This window comes from Pomacea canaliculata, linkage group LG5, assembly GCF_003073045.1.
Source record: "Pomacea canaliculata isolate SZHN2017 linkage group LG5, ASM307304v1, whole genome shotgun sequence".
NCBI lineage: Eukaryota > Metazoa > Mollusca > Gastropoda > Architaenioglossa > Ampullariidae > Pomacea > Pomacea canaliculata.
In genome coordinates, this window is record NC_037594.1 from 19,089,692 (window position 1) to 19,114,145 (window position 24,454).

The 24,454-nt window shown below is 34.8% G+C and overlaps 3 protein-coding genes across 5 annotated transcripts; 2 read left to right on the forward strand and 1 right to left on the reverse strand.

Annotated features, from left to right (window-relative positions):
* Positions 1–3: 3 nt before the first annotated feature.
* LOC112565328 (coiled-coil domain-containing protein 89-like) lies at positions 4–6,765 on the forward strand. Its single transcript, XM_025240733.1, has 7 exons — positions 4–202; positions 2,330–2,802; positions 3,856–3,986; positions 4,333–4,469; positions 4,987–5,069; positions 5,297–5,390; positions 5,999–6,765. The coding sequence occupies exons 1-7, from the start codon at positions 143–145 to the stop codon at positions 6,083–6,085; spliced, it is 1,065 nt and encodes a 354-aa protein (XP_025096518.1). The 5' UTR covers positions 4–142; the 3' UTR covers positions 6,086–6,765.
* A 1,117-nt stretch (positions 6,766–7,882) lies between these two features.
* On the reverse strand, positions 7,883–15,825 carry LOC112565330 (serine/arginine-rich splicing factor 10-like). Its single transcript, XM_025240735.1, is given in 7 exon segments — positions 7,883–8,108; positions 8,332–8,403; positions 9,569–9,668; positions 11,696–11,722; positions 11,725–11,798; positions 13,874–13,978; positions 15,688–15,825. Coding segments are annotated over 7 exon segments (513 nt in total). The 5' UTR covers positions 15,753–15,825; the 3' UTR covers positions 7,883–8,038.
* A 37-nt stretch (positions 15,826–15,862) lies between these two features.
* On the forward strand, positions 15,863–23,787 carry LOC112565327 (protein FAM45A-like). 3 transcript variants are annotated; one of them, XM_025240731.1, is made up of 9 exons: positions 15,863–15,955; positions 16,184–16,262; positions 17,354–17,559; positions 17,730–17,958; positions 20,566–20,683; positions 21,356–21,496; positions 22,060–22,127; positions 22,455–22,546; positions 22,702–23,787. In XM_025240731.1, exons 2-9 carry the CDS (start codon positions 16,223–16,225, stop codon positions 22,873–22,875), a joined length of 1,068 nt encoding a protein of 355 aa, XP_025096516.1. In that variant the 5' UTR covers positions 15,863–15,955; positions 16,184–16,222; the 3' UTR covers positions 22,876–23,787. The 3 variants fall into 3 exon arrangements, with proteins under 3 accessions (XP_025096516.1, XP_025096517.1, XP_025096515.1); XM_025240732.1 differs by lacking the exon at positions 16,184–16,262; XM_025240730.1 differs by lacking the exon at positions 15,863–15,955 and having other exon boundaries at positions 16,126–16,262.
* Positions 23,788–24,454: the final 667 nt, after the last annotated feature.

The following is a 24,454-nucleotide window of genomic DNA, read 5'->3' on the forward strand; positions in this document are numbered from 1 at the left end:
CCGCTTCCGGTATAGTTGTTTTCATTCACAACCACGAAACTGTGACCAATAAAACTGTAGCAGCACACGATAGACGACAGACAAGACAAAATAATATATAGAACTTTTTATTCTTCATGTACACTTCACCAGAAACTTCACAATGGCGTCGAATCAAAGAACGCCTCGAGATCTTCGTCAGATGGTTAATGAAAGCAGTCAAGTAAGCCATAATATGCGGATTTAAATTGTTCTGTTTATTTTAGTAATTTATTCTCATGTTTATCCTTAACATATAAGTCCATATACTTGCGTATGGTTATTGCCTTCTGCTTTATTGTCTTACACCGTAATAACTAGTGCTAATCTGGCCATATAATGTATTTTTCTTGCACAGCAGTGCGCGTTTGCCATCATTTCATTGCTATGCGTTCGAAATGACAATTGTCGTGTATATCATGCGCAGTAGTAGTGTTTTGTTGGGTTTTTTTTTTTTTAATGAGCCGTTTTCTGAACAATTTACTGACCATAACTATTTATATAACTTTTAAAATCGTATTGAAAAGAGTCAATTGTTAAAGCTGGGTTTTTATATATATACCTCCTCAGAGAGAATTTATATATGATTAATTTAAAGTGCCAAAAAAAAAAAAAAAAGAGAGAGAGAAAATGTTAAAGTCTTCCTAACAATTTTCATAATGGAATGTCAGAAAAATATAATGACTTTGCATGCAAGGGAATTAAATTAATACAATAATAACTCGATCTGCACTGTCCGTATTGTTGTACCAGCTGCTACTATAATGATTTTAAAAAGCCAGATTTGAGTTGAATGCATTGCAGAATGGTGGAATGTGCATATGTATATCTCTGTAACCAAATTTTTGAACTAGAGGCAAATATGGTGTTCATGATCAGATATATTCCAGTCTGCTCTTACCTGTGATAAATTGTTTCTGAAGATTGTGTTCAAAGAAATGATACGCAGGTCTGTGTAGTTTCCAGTTGATAGTGAGCACGTCATTCATCTATTATTCATCACATAACACCTCACAGGAAGCATCAAGTGTATGTAGCTTAAGACTTGTTGGTGTTTTGAGAAAGAGGGGACAAAATTCTTGTAATCTGACCTATCACTTCAGTAATTATGTTGATGTATTCGGTAGTTACTTATAAATATAAAAGAAAGTATAAGTAAAGTCTTGCACATTTAATTTTTACATCCCTTTTTTAAAAATATTTTTACAACCATTCAGTCTTTGTATTTGCTTGTTGCTCTTTTTCCTCATTAATGACTGATGCTGATAAAATATTTTCTGTTTGGTTTCTGAAGGGTCCTTGTGATTGAAGGTATCATGCTACATTGTCACATTAAAACATGCACTGTTACACTTCATTTTGCTTTGGTGGTGTTTTAACTGGCTTTGAATAAACACACCATAAATCATAGAAAATAAGATCAACATATATAGTTTTTCTCTTTATATAGAGAGGTATAATTCTATATTGTAGTTGAAAGGACTTTTTATATTTCTGTGGTGCTCTTGCTGGCATTGAACTATAATTTAAACTAAATGATATTTGATTATTTCTGTATATTTTATTACTGTAATCCTCACATAAATTATAGTTATTTCAATGTTTAAATTTTGACACTTATTCTAAATACTTTTCCAAGTTTTTGACATATTTTACTTTCATCATGTATTGCCAGGTGTCAGCTGTTTAAGAAGTGTTCTAGTTAAGCTTCGCACACTAAAATTGCTTGTGTCACAAAAGCCACTTCTGTCACATTTGAAAACGAACAAATTATTGCACAAGGATGTGCACATTTATGTGTATACTTTTTGTTAAGTGGATGGGTAGTTTTTTTATGAGAAAAGGTGATATTTATATTTAGAAAGTCACGTGAACGTGGTTTTTTTAGTTTGTCTCACAAAAATTTTTTGCTTAATGTTTGTTGTTTACATTTTTTATAAACTGCATGATACACAAAAAATAATTTTAAACAAATAGCATTTTTAAAAGAAAAAGAAAATAGTATTAATACAAAAATTAAGTTTAAAATTAATTTTAAAAGGAGCTATAGTAGTCTTGGATTATGGTTGGCTGGTTTGAAAGAGAAAGTACTTTAATCTTTTGTTGATTTTGCACCCCTTTTTTATGAAGCCAACTGTGCTTTATTAGTCTTTTTCAATTATTACAACAAAAAATTTAAATCTTTGAATGATAAGATTTTGTTATCTACTGATGATTTTTTATAAAATGACAAGGAAACAATTAAGTGTGTTCATCTACATTTAGCATTACTTGAAAATTAATATTTTGTTATCTGTTATCTTTCTCTTAGGACATCCAAGAAATTCAAGACAGTCTTGCAAAGCTCAGAGCTTTAAAAGAGGACGACAAGACAGAGGCTGCAATGCTGCGATCAAGAATTGATGAGCAATCTCGACTTATTATGATTTTAAAACACCGTGCAGATGAAGAGCTTCTTCGTGCACAGGCTCTAGATAAAGTTAACAAAGAATTGACAGAACTCAAGGAGCATTCTGATGATGTGTTAAAAAATGAAATGCGGAAATACAACATTTTGGACTCTCGTTTTGGCAATCTAGCATCAAACCATGAGGAGATGATAAAAATTAAAAATGAATATAAAAGAGTAAATCAGGAATTACGAGAAGAAAATGCAAGATTGAAAAATGAAAATTCTCGCATGTTTTCTAAAGTAGTTCAAGATAAAGATGCAAAGATACAAGAATTGGAAAATAAATTTGCCATCATGAAAGAGCAAAATGGTAGTTTGGAGATAAAGTTACGGTATGTACAATTTGAGGGATTTTTTTTTTAGGAAGGCAGAATGCATTCCTTTAAAATGTATAGACAGCAGATGCACAGGTCATGGCAGCATTTGCGATTAATCCATGACCAGAATAGTTTATATATATATATATGAAAGAATATAGGGGTTTGAGTGGTTTTTCTTCCTAAGCTTCAAAATTTAGGGTAATTAAGACAAAGTTGCTAGCTCTGTCTGGACCTTGTTTTAACCTTTTTGTTGGACATGAAGTGCCTGAGTAGAAGGATGTTGATAATTTAAGGTTTCAGCATCAACAGATGGACTGTAGAATTGTCTTTTCAACTCCATTACAATTCTTGTAAACTAAAAGAATCCCTTAAATCTTGTAGTGCGCAGTAAATTATAATTTTTAAATTCAAATAGTATGGTAAAACTATCCACAAGGGATTTCTGATTTCCCATTAGTTACTAATTAGATTTGCAGTGATGAAATCAGTTGTTTTAACATAGCTGAGTTTGATTGGAGAATAGACAAAATGGCATTCAAATATGTTTGTATAAAGGATCTAAAAAATACATTGCATAATTTAAAAAACAAAGTGTAACAATAATTTTCCTCAGAAGTAATGGCTTACACATCTCTAATCATATAAGGAGAAAGATTTATTGAAAAAAATGTTATCCCTGTAGTGGTTGGTGGTATATTGGTAAGTTACAAATGTCAAAGACTCAGTTACTGGTCTCTGTTATCAACAAGGTAATGGAGAGCAGTCAGTTTTACTATCACTTATCATCACTGTGGATGTTCCTAAACATAGATTTTACTTTTTTTTAAAGTTGATTTGTTCATCATTCGAAAAATGTAGGATGTATATTTTCAGAATCTTGTCAGTTAAGCACACAGTTGCAAGTTAATGGTAACTGTTGCACTAAGTTAGAGTCATCATACCAGCCTTGTCAAAGCTAGCTAAGCCTGTAATAGTAAACAGACAAAATGTTAAGACTAATATAATGCCCTTAAATCTTAACATTAAGGGAAAACTGCATGTAATGGATGCTTCTTGTGTTTCCAGACAGTTGCAGCAGGAATATAGAGACCGGGAAGAAACTTTGAAGCAGCAGCTGCAGAAGGTCACAGAGAAAGCCGGTGCACAGATCAAAGATTTACAACACCATTTGCAAGATTCTGAGGAGCGACTTAAAGGTCTTCCAAGAAGTTCTTAAAAATTATCATGCAGGAAAGAGCAAAGCTATATCTCAAGTCTTCTTAACTGAGCAGTTAAAGACACGTAACAATCTGAATCCCTATCTAAATCCAAGCATATTTCCGAAGAGAGAAGGCTTGTGCAAGATCTTGGCTTACAGTTTGAAATTTAAGTACCAGTAAGAAGGGGGCAATTTACAGAATGAAAATATGACCACTGAACATATTTATTCTTGGATGTCTGTATCTGCTTTACCCATACCTCTCTCTTGAATGTGAACAAAGATTTTTTTTATTTGCATGTTTTACATCTGGAATTCACAATTTGTGTTTGCTTGCTCGCTAGGAGCAAACCACAAGCTGCAAGTACAACAGGAGTCACGGGCATACCTAGAGCAAGAGCTGCAGTCAAAGGTTGGAACACTGACCAAGGAGAGGGATGAGCTGCTAGAGCTATCCATGCAGCGTGGCAAACTTATCCAGGTAAGCCATCTTCTTTATTTTTCAATAATTTATGCTTTTTATGCAAATTTTGTCCTCAAAGCCTGAAGCAAGATTTGACATTGGTTCCCTTTAAACATCCCTCTTCATGACATCATCTTTTCAACCCAGGGTGGAAAAGCAGACTGTTATGCTTAATATCTTTGCTTTAATGCAACCGATACACTTTCTTGCTGTGGGGAACATTTGAGCTGCAGCAAGTCAGTTTTGAACTGACAAAATAATTTACTATTTGCAACAAGATTTTATTGGGGACTCAATAAACACACAATGAACAAAACTGCTCAGCATCAACACATTATCTAGTTTTAAATAGGCAACAGGGTAATATTGTTTGTTTTTTCTTCAGTTTCCACCAACCATCTCATCCTTCACATACCCGTCATTTTGTGCGATAAGACATCCTAAAGTGTGAATTTAAAGAAATATATACAGTACAGCCACATGTGTATGTGAAAAATAAATGATCATGTTTTAAGAAAGAGATTTATATTTTCAGAAGGAGCAAGCAGAAAATAAGAGACTCACGAAGAAGGTAGAAGAAGCTGAAAAACTCGTGAAATCAATGCAAATTAAATTTGAGTATGTTTTTTCTTATTTTATAGAATACAAAAGTTTTCACTTTTCTGGACTTTGCATAAGCCATGGCTTGTTTCATTTATGTGTGGATGGGTTCTTGCATAGGAATATATACCTTATGGTGTTCTCATAAATCTTTTCGAGCCTTTTAAGAAAACTTTACTGGTAAATAATGTTTATATGCTCACTACAAATTTACATATTTATGATCTTTTCTCCTTCTGTTGCAGTTGTGAAGCTGCTGCAGTAAATGCTAACCTTCAGGTTCAAAAGCTGAAGGAAGAGCTTACTGAAACCGAAGCAAAGTATGCAGATATGCAAAAGGTACAGTGATGATAATTTTCAGACAGGTCAGAGTGTGTATTGATAACAGATATTCAGTGATATTGAAGTAAAATTTGTAGTACTACACTCCTGTCAGCCCTCAGTATTCAGAGGTTTAGGATCACAGCACCCCTAAGACAATCTATAAATAACGCCAAGACATCTTCCCTATTAGATATATTTTTATATATTATATATATTTTATGCATTTATAACTTATCAATTTTTTTTACCTCACTTTTTCTAGTCTTCATGTGTCATCAGCAATGGCTTTAAAATTTAACAAAAGCAAAAAAAAAAAAATCCCATTTTCAGATGGTAAACTCAGATATGATTAAAAACTTCAAAAGAGAAACGTAAATGCTGATAGCAAGCAATTAACTGGTAAAATGTCTTTAAATCAAAGCCACATTACTTCATCATCTGATATGTACTAGAAGAGCTGCTTTTAGGTGGGGTATATAGACGGTTTTACTTTTTTGGCAGATGCCAAACTACATAATAGACCAACTTGGCTGATGATGAGATGAAGTAAAGTGCAAACCATAGCCTTCTCCCCAAGACTTAAGTTGCAGAGAGCACAATCTGATGAATTCATTTTGTTTCAGGAATTTGCTGCCTTCAAAAAACATTCTGGTGAACTGTTGAGGCAAGAAAAAGAACTTAATGAAAGACTTAGACACATAATTGGTTGAGATCCCCAAAAGCCTTGCATTAAGAACATAATTTTTACCACTTTTAACTGTTTGAGGTTTCAAAGTGCTTGGCTGATCTTAAAATATGACAATGAAGTAATGTTTTAGTACTGCTTTCTAGTACTGAAGTTCCTTTTTTGTGATCCAAACAGTGGCTTAATATAGGGTAGGCCCTGTATAATCAGCATTAAAGAACTCATCATTCGTGTATTGTAAAATAAAAGCTTTTTCTTTACAAAAAAGCAGTTTCCAATGTACAAAGTATCCCTGTACAATATTAGAATTACGTGGTTGCCAATATTTACAACCATTTTGACTCCAATGCATATTTTTTAATGCCAATTTCACATTTTGATAAAATAACTCTGTTCTGTAAATTTCAGCTTTGTACACGCATTTCTAAAATTACTGATTGTGAAAGTTTTCTTTTTGACACCTGCATTTAACATGTGCAGAATCTGTCTATGGCAAGTAACAGGTATCAATAAGAATTATTTGTGTAGTCTAGGAACCTTTGGCTTGTTGCTAAATTAATATAGCACCTGTCAGCAAAAATGTCCATGTTCTACCAATATTTTGAGACAACGAGCAGTTTTTTCCCCCTGGCTGTGCACATACCAGAGGTACAGTAGATTTAAGTGGTCAGAGATAGTGCTTTTAATAAAGAAGCAAATAATCTCTTGCACCTTTCTTCTTTAATGTTTCTTCAGTTTGTAACTGTGGACTGCATCTACTACGGAAAATACATTAAGTGAAACTGCCAAGAAATGCTCTTCCTGATCTGCCCTTATAAAAAAGAAAAGCTATCTCTGTGTGAGCAACAGCTCCCTACCTCATGAAAAAGAATTCAATGACTTGAAGAAATCACAAAAATGGCCATGCTGGAGGCAATATTTTAAGAGCTTGGATATGAGCCTTCCGTTAGACCGGCCACAGAAGGGAGTGGGAGAGGCCAATCTACTGAATATCCAGTTGGACAGAATCAAACTGCCAAAAAGATCCCAACTGTTGATTTTGAGATGTTGATTAGTGGTACAAGTCTTTAGGTGTGTGATATAGACTTGCAGTGTATATGGAAGTCTGCATTCCATCAGCTGGAGTGAAAACAAGATTTAAAACATGCATAGCTCCAAGCAAGTCTCTCGTGTATGCCATATGCATTAATTCTCATTAAACAGTTTCAACAAATTTTAGTTTTATTTAAAACCATCAGTGATCACAAGATATAACAGATTTTTAATATTTTGATTAGCTACAATGTTCCATCATAAATGCTGATGATGGCACTGAAGTTTTTTTTTTTTTAACATTGAAAGATACACAGGCCAGAAATCTATCCCCGTAAATGTTCAATCTAAGCTTTTACTTTGAGAACAGATCTGGCCATAACCTTTTCTGGTGTCTTTATGACCCAATACATTAGCAGTATCCTTCTAGTGCCCAATATTGACCACTTAGATTTTTACCATACTACTGCAGTTTACCAGAATATACAACCCCTCGATGCCGGAATAAGTATGTTCTATAGAGTGTTTCCAGGAGGTATGACTGATTTCTTGTCAGTAAAAAGTTTTACAAAGATTCTTACCAACTTACTGCATACTTCCAACAAATGCACTTTTAGATAAAATAAACTTCATAGAAAAGTATCAAAAGAATGCACACTAGTTGCTCTAGATAAATACCTTTTTTTTTAAAAATATTGACAATGAATCAATACTGTGTGCTAGTTCTTTCACATGTCCTATAGGGACATTGTTTAATTCTGAAACATTCATATATAAACAACAACTTCTGTTTATTTAAAAAAGTGAAGTTTATTCAAGAAATTCTAAATTAAAAACAAAACGGAAGTCATGAACAATAAAACTGGTGGAGCTCAAGTTGTGGCTATACAGTCATGTTCGAAGGCAGATGATAATTTTCTTCTGTTCTGCAGGCAATTTCATAATGTTAGTCTGCTGGGGATCGACTTCTCTTGTCAGATTTGTCGTGCTCACCTGATGGCGATCTACTAGCCGTCCTTTAAAAAGTTGAAATATAGTCATTACGCTTAAAGTGAAAACCACTTTCCAGTGAAAAATGCATACAAATTATTTTTGTGTTACAATTTTGATTTGTTTTTAATGAAAATAATTCATTTGTATTTACGACAAAAAAACTAGGGAAAAAAAATTTCATTACCAAAGCAAAGATTTATTACAAAAATTTTAACTTTTTTTGAAAAAAAAGTAAAAGATACTTACCTCCGACTTCCTGATGTTCCCTTTCTCTCGTATGAATGAGATCGACTTCTTGACCTTGAGTAAGAACGTCTTCTAAACAAAAGCAAAATAACATTAACGAACCTAAACTTAAAAATGAACATGTTTTAAAAGTGGTAATTATGGTAGCAGTTTAATAAGAAACAGTAAAATCTTCCTATTTTCTTTCTAAACTCAACCAAAATATAAAAAAAACAGCTTCAAACACCTATAAATTCAAGCTCTGTTATTTATATTTTGAAAATAAAACTATAAAAATCAGTGCTTTTTTCATTTTAGGCTATTGTTGGGGAAGGTTGTAAATATAAAGAAAAACTAAGTCTTAAAACACACGTCCTTTTAAACTGTAATTGTTCACAACAAAGCAGAAGCAGGTCACAAAAATTTTTGATAAACGTTGACTTTTGCAAAAGATTGTAATAAACCGCAACCGACTGATGTGGTCGCGAAAAACATTCGAGAACAATACAGTCTCAACAAGTACATGTCACTGATGACGCAAGCAAAAATGAACGCCATTCAGCTCAACTCGGCTCATCTCGTTCGGATGTTCGAGTTCCAATATTTGTTCGGATTCCAAGACAAATTTTCTCGAATTTCCTGGTCGAATACCGATTTGGTCGAAAGTCAAGGCGTTCGAGAACCGAGGTATCAGTACTTGTTATATTAAAAAAAATGTTTCCCTTAAAATGTGTGGGTCATATAAGAGAAGATCACAGAAGGTAAGGTCTAAGAAGAGGTTATACTTAATTCTTAAGGCAAGATGGGGTAGGAAAATGAAAATTACAGATCTACCATTCCGGCATGTTTTAATACCTTTTGTTTAGCCTTTGTACAAAAAACAACAACAACAACAACAACAACAACAACAAATCCAAAAAAATTATCTGATGTAGCACTAACAACTTAAAAGCTGTAACTTTTGTCCTGCTGCAAGTCAGCTTAAAATTTTTGGGATCTTTTGAATTGTTAACTGAAGGAAATATCTACATTTTAATGTCTTGAAATAAGGAAAAAAGATGTTTAGATGATTCATTTGTAAAATATGTGCATTTAATAGATTAAAACATTGTACAACTAATTTTAAAAAATCAGCCTGATATAATCAATGCAAACTAGGTAAATGCCTCTAAAGAGCAGCAAAACTAATATCAAATAAGCAAAAACTGAAAGCTTCCTTCCCCTTTATTTTCAAGGTGACAAAGAGAAGAAAACATACCGTGGACTTCTGCTTCTGGACCTTCTTCTTCGTCGATCATCATCGTATCGACCAGGAGACCTGCGTGAAGACCTCTCTTTGGTTCTCATTTGTGACGGGGCTATAGTATAGAAAACATTTGCTTAACTTTGGATCAAGGTATTTTAACTAAAATCCAACTGTTGCCAACATACTTCAGAAATTTGTAAGGCTGCAAGAGTGCTTTTATTTTATACACACCAGAATCAAGCCTCTTTTCTCATTACCAGATCATACTAGCAAACACTGCCAAGATAGTCTCAAGGTTTGTATTTATTAGAAAAAACACAAAAAATACCCCTGACAATATGTGTGATTTTTTCATGAGCTCCAAAAAAGACTTTACTCAAGTTTTTTTTTTTTTTTGCTGTTAGACATACTTACAAAGTCACAGGACAAAAGCAGTAAATGTAGACGATACTCTCTGCTTAGCTTTTAAACCATCCACACAAGACAAGTGCCCTCTAAGGTAAACTGGGGTTTTTATTTTTGTTTTGGAATTCAGTACACAAGTCTGGTTCCCCCCCCCTACACTAGCAGTGGTCTTAGTCTATTTTAGCAGGAAGAAAATACTTCAAAATATTTGGAATCTTGTCTAACGCAGTCATAAAACCAAATTAAGAAATGCTCTTTAAAATTTTGTAAGAATTGCTTTAGGTTTATAGGTATGCATATTTTAACACAATGTACTTTTGATATGCCTGATAAGTTGCCACATCAGAGTATTCAGCACCTAGATAACACTAACAATGTGACTAAGAATCATTGTGATCAAGAAAATTTTCAGGGTGATGGGTGTGGAAACTATTTATATGTATTTTGCTGCCCTTTTAAAATTACAGAACATTAAAGGCTTCAAATTGTCCCAAACTTTAAAAAAAAAAAAAAAAAAAAAAAAAAAGAAGTAGGGGTGCCTGGTAACGTAGTGGTTTAATCGCTCGCTTGTCACCTATAGTCAGAGGCAAAGGATCCTTGTCTCAAAACACTCCCTGTAGAACACCTCTTTGCAGGGCTGAAGATTGGTTCCCCCCAACCTCCCACCCCATCGTCTCCAGTACTCTCCATACTACAAGCCATCTCTAGGTGGAAGCACTTTCCCTCTAAAGCAACCAACCAAACCGACTTTTTCAGGCTTGTCAGACAGCTTCCCAAAACTTTTCTACACTTTAAAAACTGTGTACAAACCCTCCACTGCCTCTAAATGACCTGCAAATATCTTCAGCAAAAATGCACAGATTTTCATATACTTTGGCTCAAATTAAATTAAAAGTGCACGGATTTTGCACTCACTTAACTGCACTTTAAGTCCATTTCTTTGGAAAAAAAAAAAAGCTAACATGTAGCACAGCTAAGCAGAAAGTTGGCTTAAAAGGGATTCTAAAGGCAAAATAAAACTGCTTAGAATCACTCAAAGAGTAGGATAAATTTGAATCTCGTCTATTTATATGTGTGTTCATATGGAAAACATTGAAGGTTTTTAGTAGAATGTTGTGTTTAATAAGAGAAATTACACGTGACACTTTTTTTTTTTTTTTTGCTTCCACGAAGTCTCGTTCTCCGTCATGTGACCCTATGACGTGTGGTTTCCATAGTGAGAACCATGCCTTGAGAATGTGCTTCACCCGACTGCCATGAAAAGAGAGGAAAAGATTCAAAATTTTCTTTTCATCAGTTTCCAAAAGACAGAGCCTTATAAAAAGAGTGTGTCATACGAATAAAAAGATGTCAAAACTTCGCAATGACCACAGACACTTCCTGTGCGTATGATGTCACAAGGAGACTCGTCTGCTTGACTATCTCGAAAAGCTATCGTGGTTACTTGGCGAAAGGACACAACAGTCGATTTCATTGGATTTTTTCAATTTTTATAAACATCGGCAACCAAAATAGTGCTAATAAGTGGTAATTAAGTGAGAAACGAATCATTTATTTCTCCTGTATTGCTCTCGTGCTCTGTAATTGTAACTAAATATATTTTTGAAACGTTTGACCGTCGCCACAGCCTTATCATAAGCCTTGAGTATCCCTTTAAGAATAATTTACAATTTAAATTAAAAATGGTGGCAATAAAGTTCACTAAAGGTCATTGAGGGACAAAATGTAACTCACTTTTTCTGTCCCCTCTGGCAAACTCCACTCCAGCTCACGTCCGTAGAAGCGAGTTCTATCTAAGTGATAAAGTGCATCATCTGCATCTCTTGGATCTTCAAACCTGGCTAGGAGTCAAGGCATATGCATACAAAACATCCTGCCCTAGCAGTATTTCCACCCCCCCAAAAAAAAAAATATAGTACAAGGCATCAACGGATTTCTTGACTCTAGGAGAAAATTTTAGCTTGATGAAAAAGTTGATTCTCCTCGACAGTTGGAAAAAAAATAATAAAGCTATCTAAACACTTTAAAAAACAACTAACAGTAATGTTACAAAGCAATGTAGGTTAAGGTTTTTGAGGTTTAAAAGTGCTCAACAGATCTTCATTAAAAACTATTTGAAGCACTTGTAGTACTCAAAATGAGCTTGGAGAATACCGATAGAATGTTTACTGTTTTACGTTTGATTCTAAGGCAAAACCTGGAAAAGGAGACATTTTTGTGCAATTCCATAACCCTAACTTCAGTTTGTAATAATTTTCGCCATACTTTTAAAGGCCTGTACTAGTCATATAAAGACGCCAGGGCACTAAAAGGTACTGCACTTCTCCACAATGTTATTAGCACCTACACCTTTCTTTAGAATTTTTTTGAACAAGGAGCCATAAATTTTGATTACCCTGATTGATACTAACTGATCAACGTTTACTTTAAAATGATCATTATGAATGTAGTTCAAAAGATACGGCAGAAACTGAACAAAACCACCCAAAATATCACAGGGTGGAAGTTACTTGGCCTTGCAGACCTTGAACCTGTACTTGACTGCTTGTTCTTGATACTTGTTTTACTTGGGTACTTGGCACCTTGCTATGCTTGACTACTTGGCACTTGACTTGCTTGAGAGAAGAGCAAGATGAGGAAGTAGCAGAAGCTGCAAACAGACTTGTCTTGTCCGTTGCTTGTGCAGTAAATGCATGCTGATTAGTACCAAATACTTGGCCTACAGGACGGATTGATTTTAACTGAAGCTGTGAGTATCCCTACGAAGATGTGATATATTTTTGACGGACAAAACAGCCCATGCGTCCACTATCTTTGCCAGTTTGAGAATGCCTCAACATTGTTGCAATATAGCTTGGACAGACCATGCTTGACTTGGGCTATAGACCTGAAGACTTGAACACAAGATGACCTTTAACTTGCTTGTCTGTGGACTTGACTTTACCACTTGACATGCTCTTTGCCTTGTTCTTTACAACTCTTGACTTTATGCTATCTTTGCTGGCTTCCTTTTCTGACATAAAAAGAGAAATATAATAGAATTAGCAATTTAGCTCTTTTGTTTTTTCATCCTAAAGATGACATGTTGCAGGGGAAAGTAAAAAGTGTGATATTTTCCATGCAAATATTAAATATTGTGTGCATGTGTGTATATATGTACACCTGTACATGATTTATAAAACACGTACATGTACTATTTCCTTTAAATGAATCGCCTCTTAAACTTGAGACGGAAAATGTACCAAAGGCACTAAAAAATAATTAGAGACCAAATGTGCACCATCTATTTAAAGTTGTAAAAAAAAAGGGGGGGGGGCTATTTACAGACCTGACCAAAAAAAAAAAAAATCAGTTTTGAGCAATAACTATTAATTTTTGCATACTATCCCCTTCAAATTCAAGATTTTTGAGAAGGAACGGTGACATTCACTAATAATAATGCTATAATAAGTGGATATGCTGTCCAATACAATGCTAATTTAATGGATATAAAAAAAACCCTATTGTTAGTTTTTAAAAGATTGTTCTGGAATTACCATCAAGCTCTGTATTAGTTTTAATCATTATTTTCAGGAAGAAAAAAAGCCACTACATGTCCGACTGATACATTATTTCTAATGCCAAGAAAAAAGCTGATCAAAAAGTTCTCACTAGTCTCAACATTTTACAATGGCTTGTAGAAATGAGTTATTTTATGGATGCTACTGAAAACGTCATTCACAAAAATAGACATTTCTTTTTAACAACAAATAAACTTTTGCTAGTAGCACATAATTCAAGGGAAAATGGGAAGTATTTTTTACATTGATAATGTGGTGCAAAACTGATCAAGTTTGGCAACTGTTAGTAAAGTGAACTGTAGAGATAAAATGAAGCAAATATGTACAGTGGATTTAAATAATCAAAGGATATTGAATATAGGCAAATCCTCTAGGTCTTCTAGTGTAATAATCCATTGGGATATAAACATCAGATATTGGTCCATACTTCCCAAACAAACTTCTCAGCTCTTCTTGCCTATAATAAAAAGGGGAGAAAATCATCAGAATCAAGTACCCAGTCAATGGAAGAGTAAATGAAAGTATCACTGATTTATCATTCAAAAAGGTGTCACATGGGCATATACAGCACTTGAAAACCATTTCAAGAGTAATTGTCTGAACTGACAACAATGAGCTGCTGCTGTCCACGTCCATAGCCTGAATTATCTATAAAAAGAGGTCTAAGTATTTTTTACAGCCATCAAATATCCACTGCAATTCAATCATTTTTTTTTAACGAAAAGTCATCAGAAGAATAACTCTTCATAACTGCACACAATGCTCTCTATCATGGATGTTCTGCTTAAAAAATTATCCAAGCATCAAAAGATTGGTAACTATATTCTTGCATAGTTTATATTCAGGGCACTGGTTGACTAGGCTATTTACCATAACCCAGAGTTGATTCAACCACTAGCCTTACTCGATTTGTCCACATCACTCAGTAAATTCGACCACTGAGTACAGAAGGAGCACATTTGTTGTTCACTGTATGTAAACAAAACTAAAATTTTTGTCAATAGAAACTAGTCACATGATACGTATATATGCAACGCCATATCCACCGTTATCCATGAAAAATAGATGCTGATCAAAGTAATATGGTGCATGGATACCTAAGAGCGAATAATAAAATTCCTTGCTTATCCAACAGCAGATCCATTTTCAGCTCTTTTCAAAACATAACTTTTTATCAAAGATTACATGCAATGGACTCTATGCTTGATGCATCGCTGCTGAGTGGCTTAACCACAGGGGTACGCCGTGGTTTCTTTATTTTGAGACCAGCATTCACGATTGCTATGTCTATGTGCTTCTGTTTTTTGTGGGGCAATTTGAGCCTACCTCTGCTGGTGGATAAAGCGCGCTCTCAATCAACTTTATATTTTACTTGGATTAAAGATGTGGTAGTATGCCTATATGTATGTTAAGCACTTTGGGTATTTTCAAATTGTGAGCCAATCTCTAAAATAAAACTTGGAAAAACAATATATGTAAAGAGCTCTGACATACATGCTTATCTCCACATCTAATATCTACACCTTTAACAGAATTTTATTTTTAACAATGCTAATTCAGCTTTTGGGGTATGGTTCAACTATTTTCAGTTCTGATTTTGTGTAAATTTTTTTAAATGTTGGAACTGAAAAGTATGCCACACCAAAAACAGTATTTAAAAGATTATTCTGAATATAACAGCTTACTCAGAAAAAAAATGTAATCTTTACAATACTTCGAAAAAATGATGGTGTACTAATAATTCTTCAGATATGTGGTTTAGTTTAGGTTAGAGACGAGAAGGAGGGAGAAAGGTTAAACTAATTCAATTCTTTATTCATGATCAGTCTGACATAAATGACATTTTAACTGTAGCAGTTATGCAGTCAAATAGCATGCGACTTAATAAACCTAAATGAGAATGTCCTCAGTTAAGCGATAAAATAATTTCGCATTAAAAACATCCTCAAATACGCAACTTAAAAAGCAGATGGAATTTTGGTGACACCCGTCCTGATTTTTCAGTATAATCACTTCTGACATGCCTCCTGATTACAGAACGGATTAGTTTCACTGTCACAGTGTCTGCATGGTCGAACAAAAACGGCGTGAGGAACATTCCACACCGTAACGTACTCCTGCACAGCAAGGAAAAGAATCATTTGTTTTGTTAGGAATTTTACTCACCTTGTACCATCAGGCACATTTCTGACGTACAAAGAAGTATTCGGAGGGCGAGAATACCGAGACATTCCTCTCTTTCTCTTTCGGAGCCTTTTCTAATGAAACTACAGAAACAATAATGGCGGCTAATGCATGTACTAAGAGCGAGCCTCGAGTTCGTGATTTGAAAACGTTGTGGCGCCACCGGAAGTAGTTTTCTGCCACAACGTCAACGTGATGTTCGCCGCACTTCGGTTATAACCTTCGCGGACTTTTCTAAACTACATCTAGAGTATGCCTATCATTTTTAGGACACTTTTGTGCAGCGTGTTGATTAGATCAAAGATTATTTTAGCATCAGTACCGACCTCTGAGCTACTGGTGTAGAAGGGGCGACGTCGTATCTAGATCAAAAAAGATTTTCAAATAAAAGAAAAAAGTACATTTGTAATGAATTCTTGAAGCTACAATTGAATGTAAAAGTATAAGGATTGTATTGTTTTAGTTTGGATTTTTAAAGAGACGAAACTATATATTGTCATCGCGATTAACGAGAAACATGGCGGCCTCTGTGGAATTGAAAGCAGCTGGATTAGTGGGTAAGAAGTAAGATTCGTTACTATGTTAAAGAAATAGTGTCGATCACAGTCGTCTGCTTATTATTTTCATTGAAATAAAAATGCACTTTGAAATTCGGCTTATATTGATCAGCAAGTACTTATCTGACTCCATGGTATAGATAAAGGGGCGTGTCGACGTGCGACATTAATTGCTTACTCTTTATGTATGTTTTAAGTCTGCCAGAATTGATGATGATGATGATGATGTCGATTTGTAATGCGCAGGTATCCATTCCGAAGAATGCTCATTGCGCAGAAAAAAGAACAAATGAAGAACAAAAAAGTGAACAAATATATAAAACACCAGGAAAAGTAAAAAATGGACAGAAGTGTTTCTTGGTAGTTTAAGTCTGGCTTGAAAGAAACAGATGGGTTTTCAGTTTCTTGCGGAACGTGGTTGGTGAGGTGATGGTGGAGAGTGACGATGGCAGAGCATTCCACAGCTTAGGTGCCGCATTTTTGAAGGCCCTGGCTCCAGTGCGCTTTAAGGATTTTACGATGCCATCTTTCAGGATTATTTGCTTGCACGCCATATATAGATGAAAGAACTAAACTAATCAACTATGAGTCATAATTTGAGCTTATGAATATGCATGAGTAATATATTCAAACCTGTAAACGCCATATAACTACCAATTTAGTTAATTCTGCATGCGTGTATGTTAGGGCGAAAGAAGGGGGCTCTGCAAATAAGTATGCCTATGTAAGCACGTTTTAACTGATGTCATGTGCATGTGTTTCCATGTAAATTAGACATAAGATGTAGATGTTAGAGGTGGGGGAAAATATGGAAAAGTGATGATGCTTAACAGTAGAGAGCAGATTATAAATCTCATTTAAGATGACAAATGATGCCACATTCGTTTTAAACTATTTCAGTAGGTTTCTTTCCTTAAAACAGGAGAAAAGATAGGAATTGACAAAGGGGACGGTTTAGTTAAATTCACATATATTTTGTTGCATTATGTCTGGATCTAAATAAAGGACTGATAATTAGAATTCCAGAATAAATAAGATTTTGGATTGTGACACATTTATCAAGAGTGTCTAATCTGAGCTCCTTTTTGCAGAAAAGGACAAGAATGGGGATGTTTTATGGAGCTGGTCTTACCCTTCCATGTCGAGCCAAGAGAGAGAATATGCACAGCGCAAAGCAGGACTTGAAAATGAGCATCCTGATTCAGTCAACTACGTCTTTTGTCAGTGGCGACAAGTCTGGTACTACATCTTGAGAGCTGACTTTAATGGATGTAGTGATGTTGCTTCTCTTACACAGGTAATGATCAAAATAATGTAGTCAATTTAAATGGGGAGGGGGAGGATCTTAAACACTCTATTGTTGCTTTTTTTAATTTTTCCTTTTTTACTCTTCCTGAATTGTCTATACTATCAGTCTCTTGCAATAAAGAATTTAAATATAATGAACAAAGGTTATTTTAATTTCAGGTTACAGAAGTTGCCCTTGTGTTGATGGCACGAGATTTTAACCCAGAAAAGTATGAAACACTGTGTCAAATATTTTTACACCGATACAGACTAACAGGAAATCCAGTATCGGTGTTGGAAGGATATTTGTCTGTTGTTACAAGAGGCACCTGTCCCAATGATGAAAATGGCAAGTTTTCATCTGGTGATTATGACAAAAGACAGTCATATGCAAAAGTTTGCCTTAAAGGTGTGTACAGTTGTTTTTAATGCTGTCACAAATATTTAAAAATATTCTAAACTTAGTGTTACTGTTTTGTGTATGTATGTCCTTGACTCTTTGGCAGCATTGACATAGTACATGTGTGTGAGAGGCTATTTATCTCTTTTAAATATTATAAACATGAAACATGGCGAGAAAAAAAATCAGTAGTTATACTAGCTGAGGCATTTCCAAACAACTGTCTCCATTAAGACAGGAAGCTTAAGCATTTCTACTAACAACCATTCTTACTGTGTAAAAAATATGTATAGCCACAAATTTAAAGGTGAAGCACTAAATTGCAAGAGTGTATTTAATGCAATATTGTTGTTCGCTTTTATCTTCATGAGTAGTGTTCAGTAATTTCTGATTGCATTACTATTAAAGTCTTTTGCCTTCAGGACCAGGCATTGTCAAAAGGTAACATTTTTCAGGAACTGTTAATTTTTGCTTATTCATTTCTTATAATTTTTTTAAAAAATCTATAAATAAGGTATTTTTGTGTATTCCAAAGTAACTAGCACAACCTCACCCTGCTGAATTAGTTAAAGTTTAATTTTAACATTCCTGATCAGTGAAATTTAGGTTCAGTGCAAACTTTGCATCACCATTTGTTTATCAGATCATTTATGACACCTGCAAAAATAATAACATATGGAAACTAAGCTAGAAAATATGTCCTAGCTATTAGAACTAACATCAGAAATGTGTAAGTATCATATCAGAGGTATTTTCATTGCTTGCATGAGTTACTACAAATATAAAGAGGTAGAGGTAATTTTTATTGACCACAGTTTCTTTCCAGAATAAAGTCCCATGTTCATTTTCAGGACCATACTATCATCATCTTTTTATGATCCACTGGTACCCTGTAGTGTCACAGGGAAATTGAGATTGTGATTGAGTGTTAGTCCTCAGTGACAGTAAGGTCATAAGATAAAAAGATCTCAGCCACTCTCTTCATCGAGCATCTGTGTGGCTCTCTTCTTGCTTGAGCGGCAGATTGTCTTTGAGTGAAGGCTCTCGGTGCTGTCTAGTTGACTGGAAACCTGGTGATGTGATTAAACTATATGAATTCCATGCTGCTTGATGTGCTGGTGGACTGGTGTGGGCCTCCACAATCACTCAGATTATTTCATTTTTGATCATGCTACTTTGAATCTTTTTTATGCCCATCTGAGTCATCTCATTTCAGGTTATTTTTTCTTTCCTGGACATTGAACACTGCTCATATCTGACACAGATGTGTGAGGATGGGTATGAATACTGCTTTGATCGGGTGGGCCTTAGTCTTCATTAGGATAATAGAATGTCTAAGAGAGCCAAAAAATGATAAATGATGGCCAGTTCACAGAGTTGTCTGAGGGCAAAATATGTATCTGTGCAGCTACATCCCTTCCTGAACCCAAACTGTGAATTACTGAGTTATAGTTCCACTTTTTATTGAGTGCGCTGCTTTAGAATCTTGGCATACATTTATGCACGTGGCCATGATGTGAAATTCTTCTGTATGTGTTACAGTCTTTAATTCTTTTATTTTTTTTTAAATTGGTACCACTATTGGAAGCTGCCAATCATCTGTCACTCTTCTACTTTTGTGCCTTCCAGAAGATCTTGGTCAGACATATGACGGTGGTTTTTTTCCACAGGTCAGTACATTTATCACCTCAGAGGTGATTGTGTCCACCCATGCTGCCTTATCCATCTGATTCACAATGCCTACTTCCAATTTAGTTGTGTGAGTTACTGCTGTTCTAGTGTTTTCTGCAGCGGCCCGGTGGCGCAACGGTTAGCGCTGTTAGCGCCTGTCACCAATACAGTGAAATTTGGCTGCCCTGAGTTCATTTCTCGTCTCGGGCATGCTGTTCTTTCTCTGCACGTGGCATCTGTTTACAGCCTTACAGGGCTGGCCGCCCTCCGCCAAGGACGGTCCCAAGCCCGGCTGAAAAAGGAGGAGGGTTGGGCGTGGGGCCAGCACCCCCACCCCGTAAAACAAATCCTTGCTACCAAAACATCGACAACAGTTAAGACTGTAGTCGATGGCCTATGCCCCAGGAGGGGCGAAGGGCCTAAATAAATAATAAGTGTTTTCTGCATACAGTGGGTTGCCATCTTTGCCACTGATAACTGTTTTGGGGTTATTAGGCTCATCTCCCAGTCTCATTGCCTTGAAACACATGTAAATTTTCTGAGAGCTTCTGAATTGTTTGGATAGATCTAATCCATGACATATCTGCAAGTGTATTTCCTTAGCTTCCTTTCATTTCATTGTGCAATCTGAAATTCCCATTTGGATCTTATGTTTCTACATAAACTTTGCTATTTCTGCTCTGCCTCTGCTGAATTCATGGATGTTTCTTGTGCTGATCCTTTTTTTAAAAATTTTTTATATTGTGTGTGTACTGTTAAAGTCCATTTTCTTCCTCTTTTTGTTTCTTTGAGCATTGAGTAATCCACTTCATGCTAGCTAGGCCAGTCGAAATTTTACGAAAACCCCATTAGCCATCCTTCTCTATCATTACTCTATCCATTCTACCTGCCATTATGATGATCAAGGGGCTGTCACACAATCAGAGAAAGCAGTTTCTGTTACAGAAATGATACAGACGTTTGGAGTTGAAATCATCTTCATCTACACTGCCATGCTTCTGAAGAAGAGAATTCTGGTATACTGTCCTCAGCACTCTCTGGGCCAGTTGCTAAGTTACACAAGGTAAGATGATGCTTAAACAGGGAATATATATTTCATACTTACTGTACCAGTTAACTTCTAAACATATTTTTTACAAACAAAAATTCCTTGGTATTTTGATTCATTTGTTTTGTTTTATCTCAGCATAAAACAGTGTAATAATAATTTTGTACTTTTTTTTTTTCTAAATGACATATCTTTACAGCTTTTTGTGTCACCAGATAAAGAAGTGGGTATGATGATATGCTTTGATCATCTGCCTCAGAACAATTGTGAATACATGTTAATACAAAACTAACTCATTTTGTTGTGGAATGAACACTTTTGGTGGTGCAGCGGTTAGGGCCTGCAATGTACAGTGAGGGGTGGCTGTCCTCTGTTCAGCTCTTGTCTTATGAACACTGTTCTTTTTCTGCATGTGGCATCTGATTACAGAAGTGGCTGTCTTGCTGTAATATAGCCTTAGTTGCTGGCTCGGTATGAATCAACAATTTTTCCCTACCCCCTGATGAGCTATACATGAAAAACACTGGCTCTATGTAAATTATTTTTATTTACATGAATTTCGTCTTAGTGCTTATTTTCTAAGTTGATAATGATACAAAAAATGAAACTCCCCAGGAACAGGAAGGCACAGCAAGATACTAAAACACTTGTAGCTTAATAGTTTCTCCTTTTCTGTGATATTAACAGATCCATACCTGCATTTGCTTGGCACAGGCAAAACTGGAACATTGTCTTTCCTTATGTGCACCTTTTAGAGCCAGAGGTAGAGGATTTAGTCACAGCTTCACACTTTGTAGCAGGTGTAACAGAATCTTCAGCAGAAGGAAGGTTGGTAAACATCTTATTATTTTGCTGACTTGTGGAAACTTTTTCAGAGGTTAATATGCACTATTTTCGTAAGGTGGATTCTTGATTTTCAAGTGGATATTAATTTGCAATTTTTATTACTTTAGATAAAATCTTTCTTGCATTTTAAGCATTTTTATGTCCAAAAGGCCTTCCAGCATTAATATAGAATGAAACTGTAGGCTGCAGATTAAAGAAGATAACTCTTCATTAATGTGTCAGGTTGAGCAATAGGATCACATGCTGCTGCTGCTTATTCATGATCATTTTCATGCTGTGATGTTAACAGTTTGGACTTTTTTGTGATTCATACAATAATCTGTTTGAAGGTGTTTGGCTCTTGACTGAAATGGATTTTTATTTTTTATTTTTAGTTTAGAATTTCTCATCTTTCATGAAGTAAACCCAATAATTTTGCATTCTGATAAATCTTCAATAAAGGCAACCATCTTCATTTACTTGGAATGATTGTTTCGGGATAATCTCATGATTAAAATCAGCTATACTCAGCATTCAGATTATCTGTGCTTATCTTTTTCTTCTAGATTGGAGCTGTATGATTTGTTTGTAAACATTCCAAACAGCAAAATATCTATAACACCCAGTGCTAAAGGTATGCTTTTGGGAACAAAATGTAGTAGATACTGTATACATTAAAATATCTAATAAGTAAAATACTGCACAATATTGCTAGCTGCTAACAAAAGGGCTAGCAGAAAAAATGTAGCGCCATATGAAGAGGGAAAAGTCAGTTCTCTCTGTTTTAAGTCTATTGCAATGTCTGAGCTGCATGTAGCTCTCTGGAGTATTTTTGTCTTATTAAGGCAATGCAGGTATGAAATTGTATATTTTACCATCTTAACTCCAAATATTTATCATCTGGCTTAGCTATGCATCCTCTAATATATATATTTACATATATGCAATGCATGTGTGACAGAAAATTTTGCAATGGGCAAACTACATAAAGACATAGCTGTAATGATGATGCAGCTTGCGGAAGGGGAGGCTACAGATCAAGATATTGTCAAGGTGATGTTTAAAATATGGCACAGTTTTTTGATAATAGTTTAACTTATTCTAAAATGCATTAAAAACATCATGCAAAGAGGTTTTTTTTTTAATAATCCAAAAAGTTTTCAAAATGTTATGTTCTTCTTGTTTAAAAGTTTAACAATTTTTTTCAGGAAGTGGCTAGCAAAACCAAAGAATTGTTAAACAACCTCATGACACTAGCTACACCTGGTCAAGATGGCAAACTCTCGTTGTCTCTGGAAACTCTGAGAGCAAGGAAAATGCCACCTGCAACAGAAAACTTTCTGTTTTCCCTTGCAGCTAGTGAAGGTTTTGTACAGTTATAGCATCTACATGTTGAAAAAAAAGAGAACATGAAACATAAGTTTTGTAGTTTCTTAATCAGGATGAAGATGACTATCTGGAGTGTGTACACATAGCAGCAAGGGACAAAATGCTACAAGTCTTTCAAAACAACCTTCTGCTCCTTGTGCAGAAGTCTGTAAATTCTGTCATTTGTTATTTTAAAGAATTGGAGAGGTGCTGCAGCAGTGCTACAGAGAACTTAAAAGATAGTATGAAGTTACGAAGTAAGAATTTCTATGCAAATGAAATGTTGAATTACAAAAGAAAAAAGCAAGAGTACTCGAAAGGGCTTTTATTTTTTTTTTTTTTGGTCAGTTGGTCATCTCTTTCTTAGTTTCCTTGGGTTTTAAGATGGAAAAAGTAACAAAAACGAAAATTTGCAAAGGAAGTGTGAAAAAAATAGTAAATTTGATTTTGCACCTTTATCTAAATAGTCAATGTATACAATCAGTACTGAAACAGTTAAATTTGTATGAAATATTTAACAGTTATTTATACTGTTAAATTTAACTTGTTAGTGTTATAATTACTTGTTTTGGGATATGTTACACAATTACATTTTGTGGGAGGGTTAGAGGGCATTTTTAATTTTTTTGTTTTAAATACACTTTTTGGAAGCAGATCTTAAGTTTTGGGATCAGATTTTAAAAACTTGGTCAAATGGGATTTTGAATTTTTTTAAGTATACGTAGAATTTTCTACTTCAAGAAAAGCAGAAAACACCAATGCATGTTTAAGAGCATGGCTGAAATCAAAACTTTGTAATATGCCATTTAGATTTTTTTTTTTTAAGCTTGTTCAGAGAAGACACAAGTAGTGACACATAAAATTTGTTAATTTGATGTATAGTTTTTGGTTTGTATTGGCTTGAAATAAAGACTGAACAAACACTAGGAATGTATTTGACATAAGCTGTATTAACATTTATTGCATCATCATCATCATCATCAGAGCAAATGCTTTTTGAAAGATTTATATTGGAGGCTGTGTACAATTCTGACCATTGGTGGTTTTCTCCAGGTACTCTGGTTTCCTCCACCCTGTGAGAGAGAATAGTCGTGAATGGTAAATGCATGTGTAAGATAAATTTGATGCCTACTGTGTGCTCATGCAACTTCCAGGTGTGCAAGAGTTTTGAGCCCACTTTTGTTGGTGGGGTAAGATATTCTAGACTATGTGCTTTTCCAATGGTTTAGATATGCCTGTGAAGAAATCTGACACCTATGGTGGCTTTAAGATCAAATAACAGGACACAATATTTCTGTGTCCAGCATGAAATAATGGAGGCAAGGGTACTCTTTTCTGCAATGAGCTGAAAGTTCCACCTTTAAAAGCTTAAAAATGTATTTGGGGATATTCATTTTTCTTTAAAGTTGCCCCAACAATCATGAAAATGTTCCTGCATCCAAGAAAGCAAAACAGTTCATGGTTTAGTTTTTCAGAATGAAGATGCATATACACCATGTGATACATTTCAATATGATTGTTGGCATGATTTGTCACCAATACAGATTTTCTATTATTTTAGTGGTTCAGAACTATATGTAAACCTTAAAAACT

Excerpts from the sequence above, each read along its gene's own strand:
- LOC112565328 (XM_025240733.1), top strand. The coding sequence starts at position 143 with ATGGCGTCGAATCAAAGAACGCCTCGAGATCTTCGTCAGATGGTTAAT. Across the intron at positions 3,987-4,332 it reads TTCTGAGGAGCGACTTAAAG|GAGCAAACCACAAGCTGCAA; the intron begins GTCTTCCAAGAA and ends CTTGCTCGCTAG. Across the intron at positions 5,391-5,998 it reads AGTATGCAGATATGCAAAAG|GAATTTGCTGCCTTCAAAAA; the intron begins GTACAGTGATGA and ends ATTTTGTTTCAG.
- LOC112565327 (XM_025240731.1), top strand. The coding sequence starts at position 16,223 with ATGGCGGCCTCTGTGGAATTGAAAGCAGCTGGATTAGTGG. Across the intron at positions 17,560-17,729 it reads ATGTTGCTTCTCTTACACAG|GTTACAGAAGTTGCCCTTGT; the intron begins GTAATGATCAAA and ends TTTTAATTTCAG. Across the intron at positions 20,684-21,355 it reads CAGTTGCTAAGTTACACAAG|ATCCATACCTGCATTTGCTT; the intron begins GTAAGATGATGC and ends TGATATTAACAG.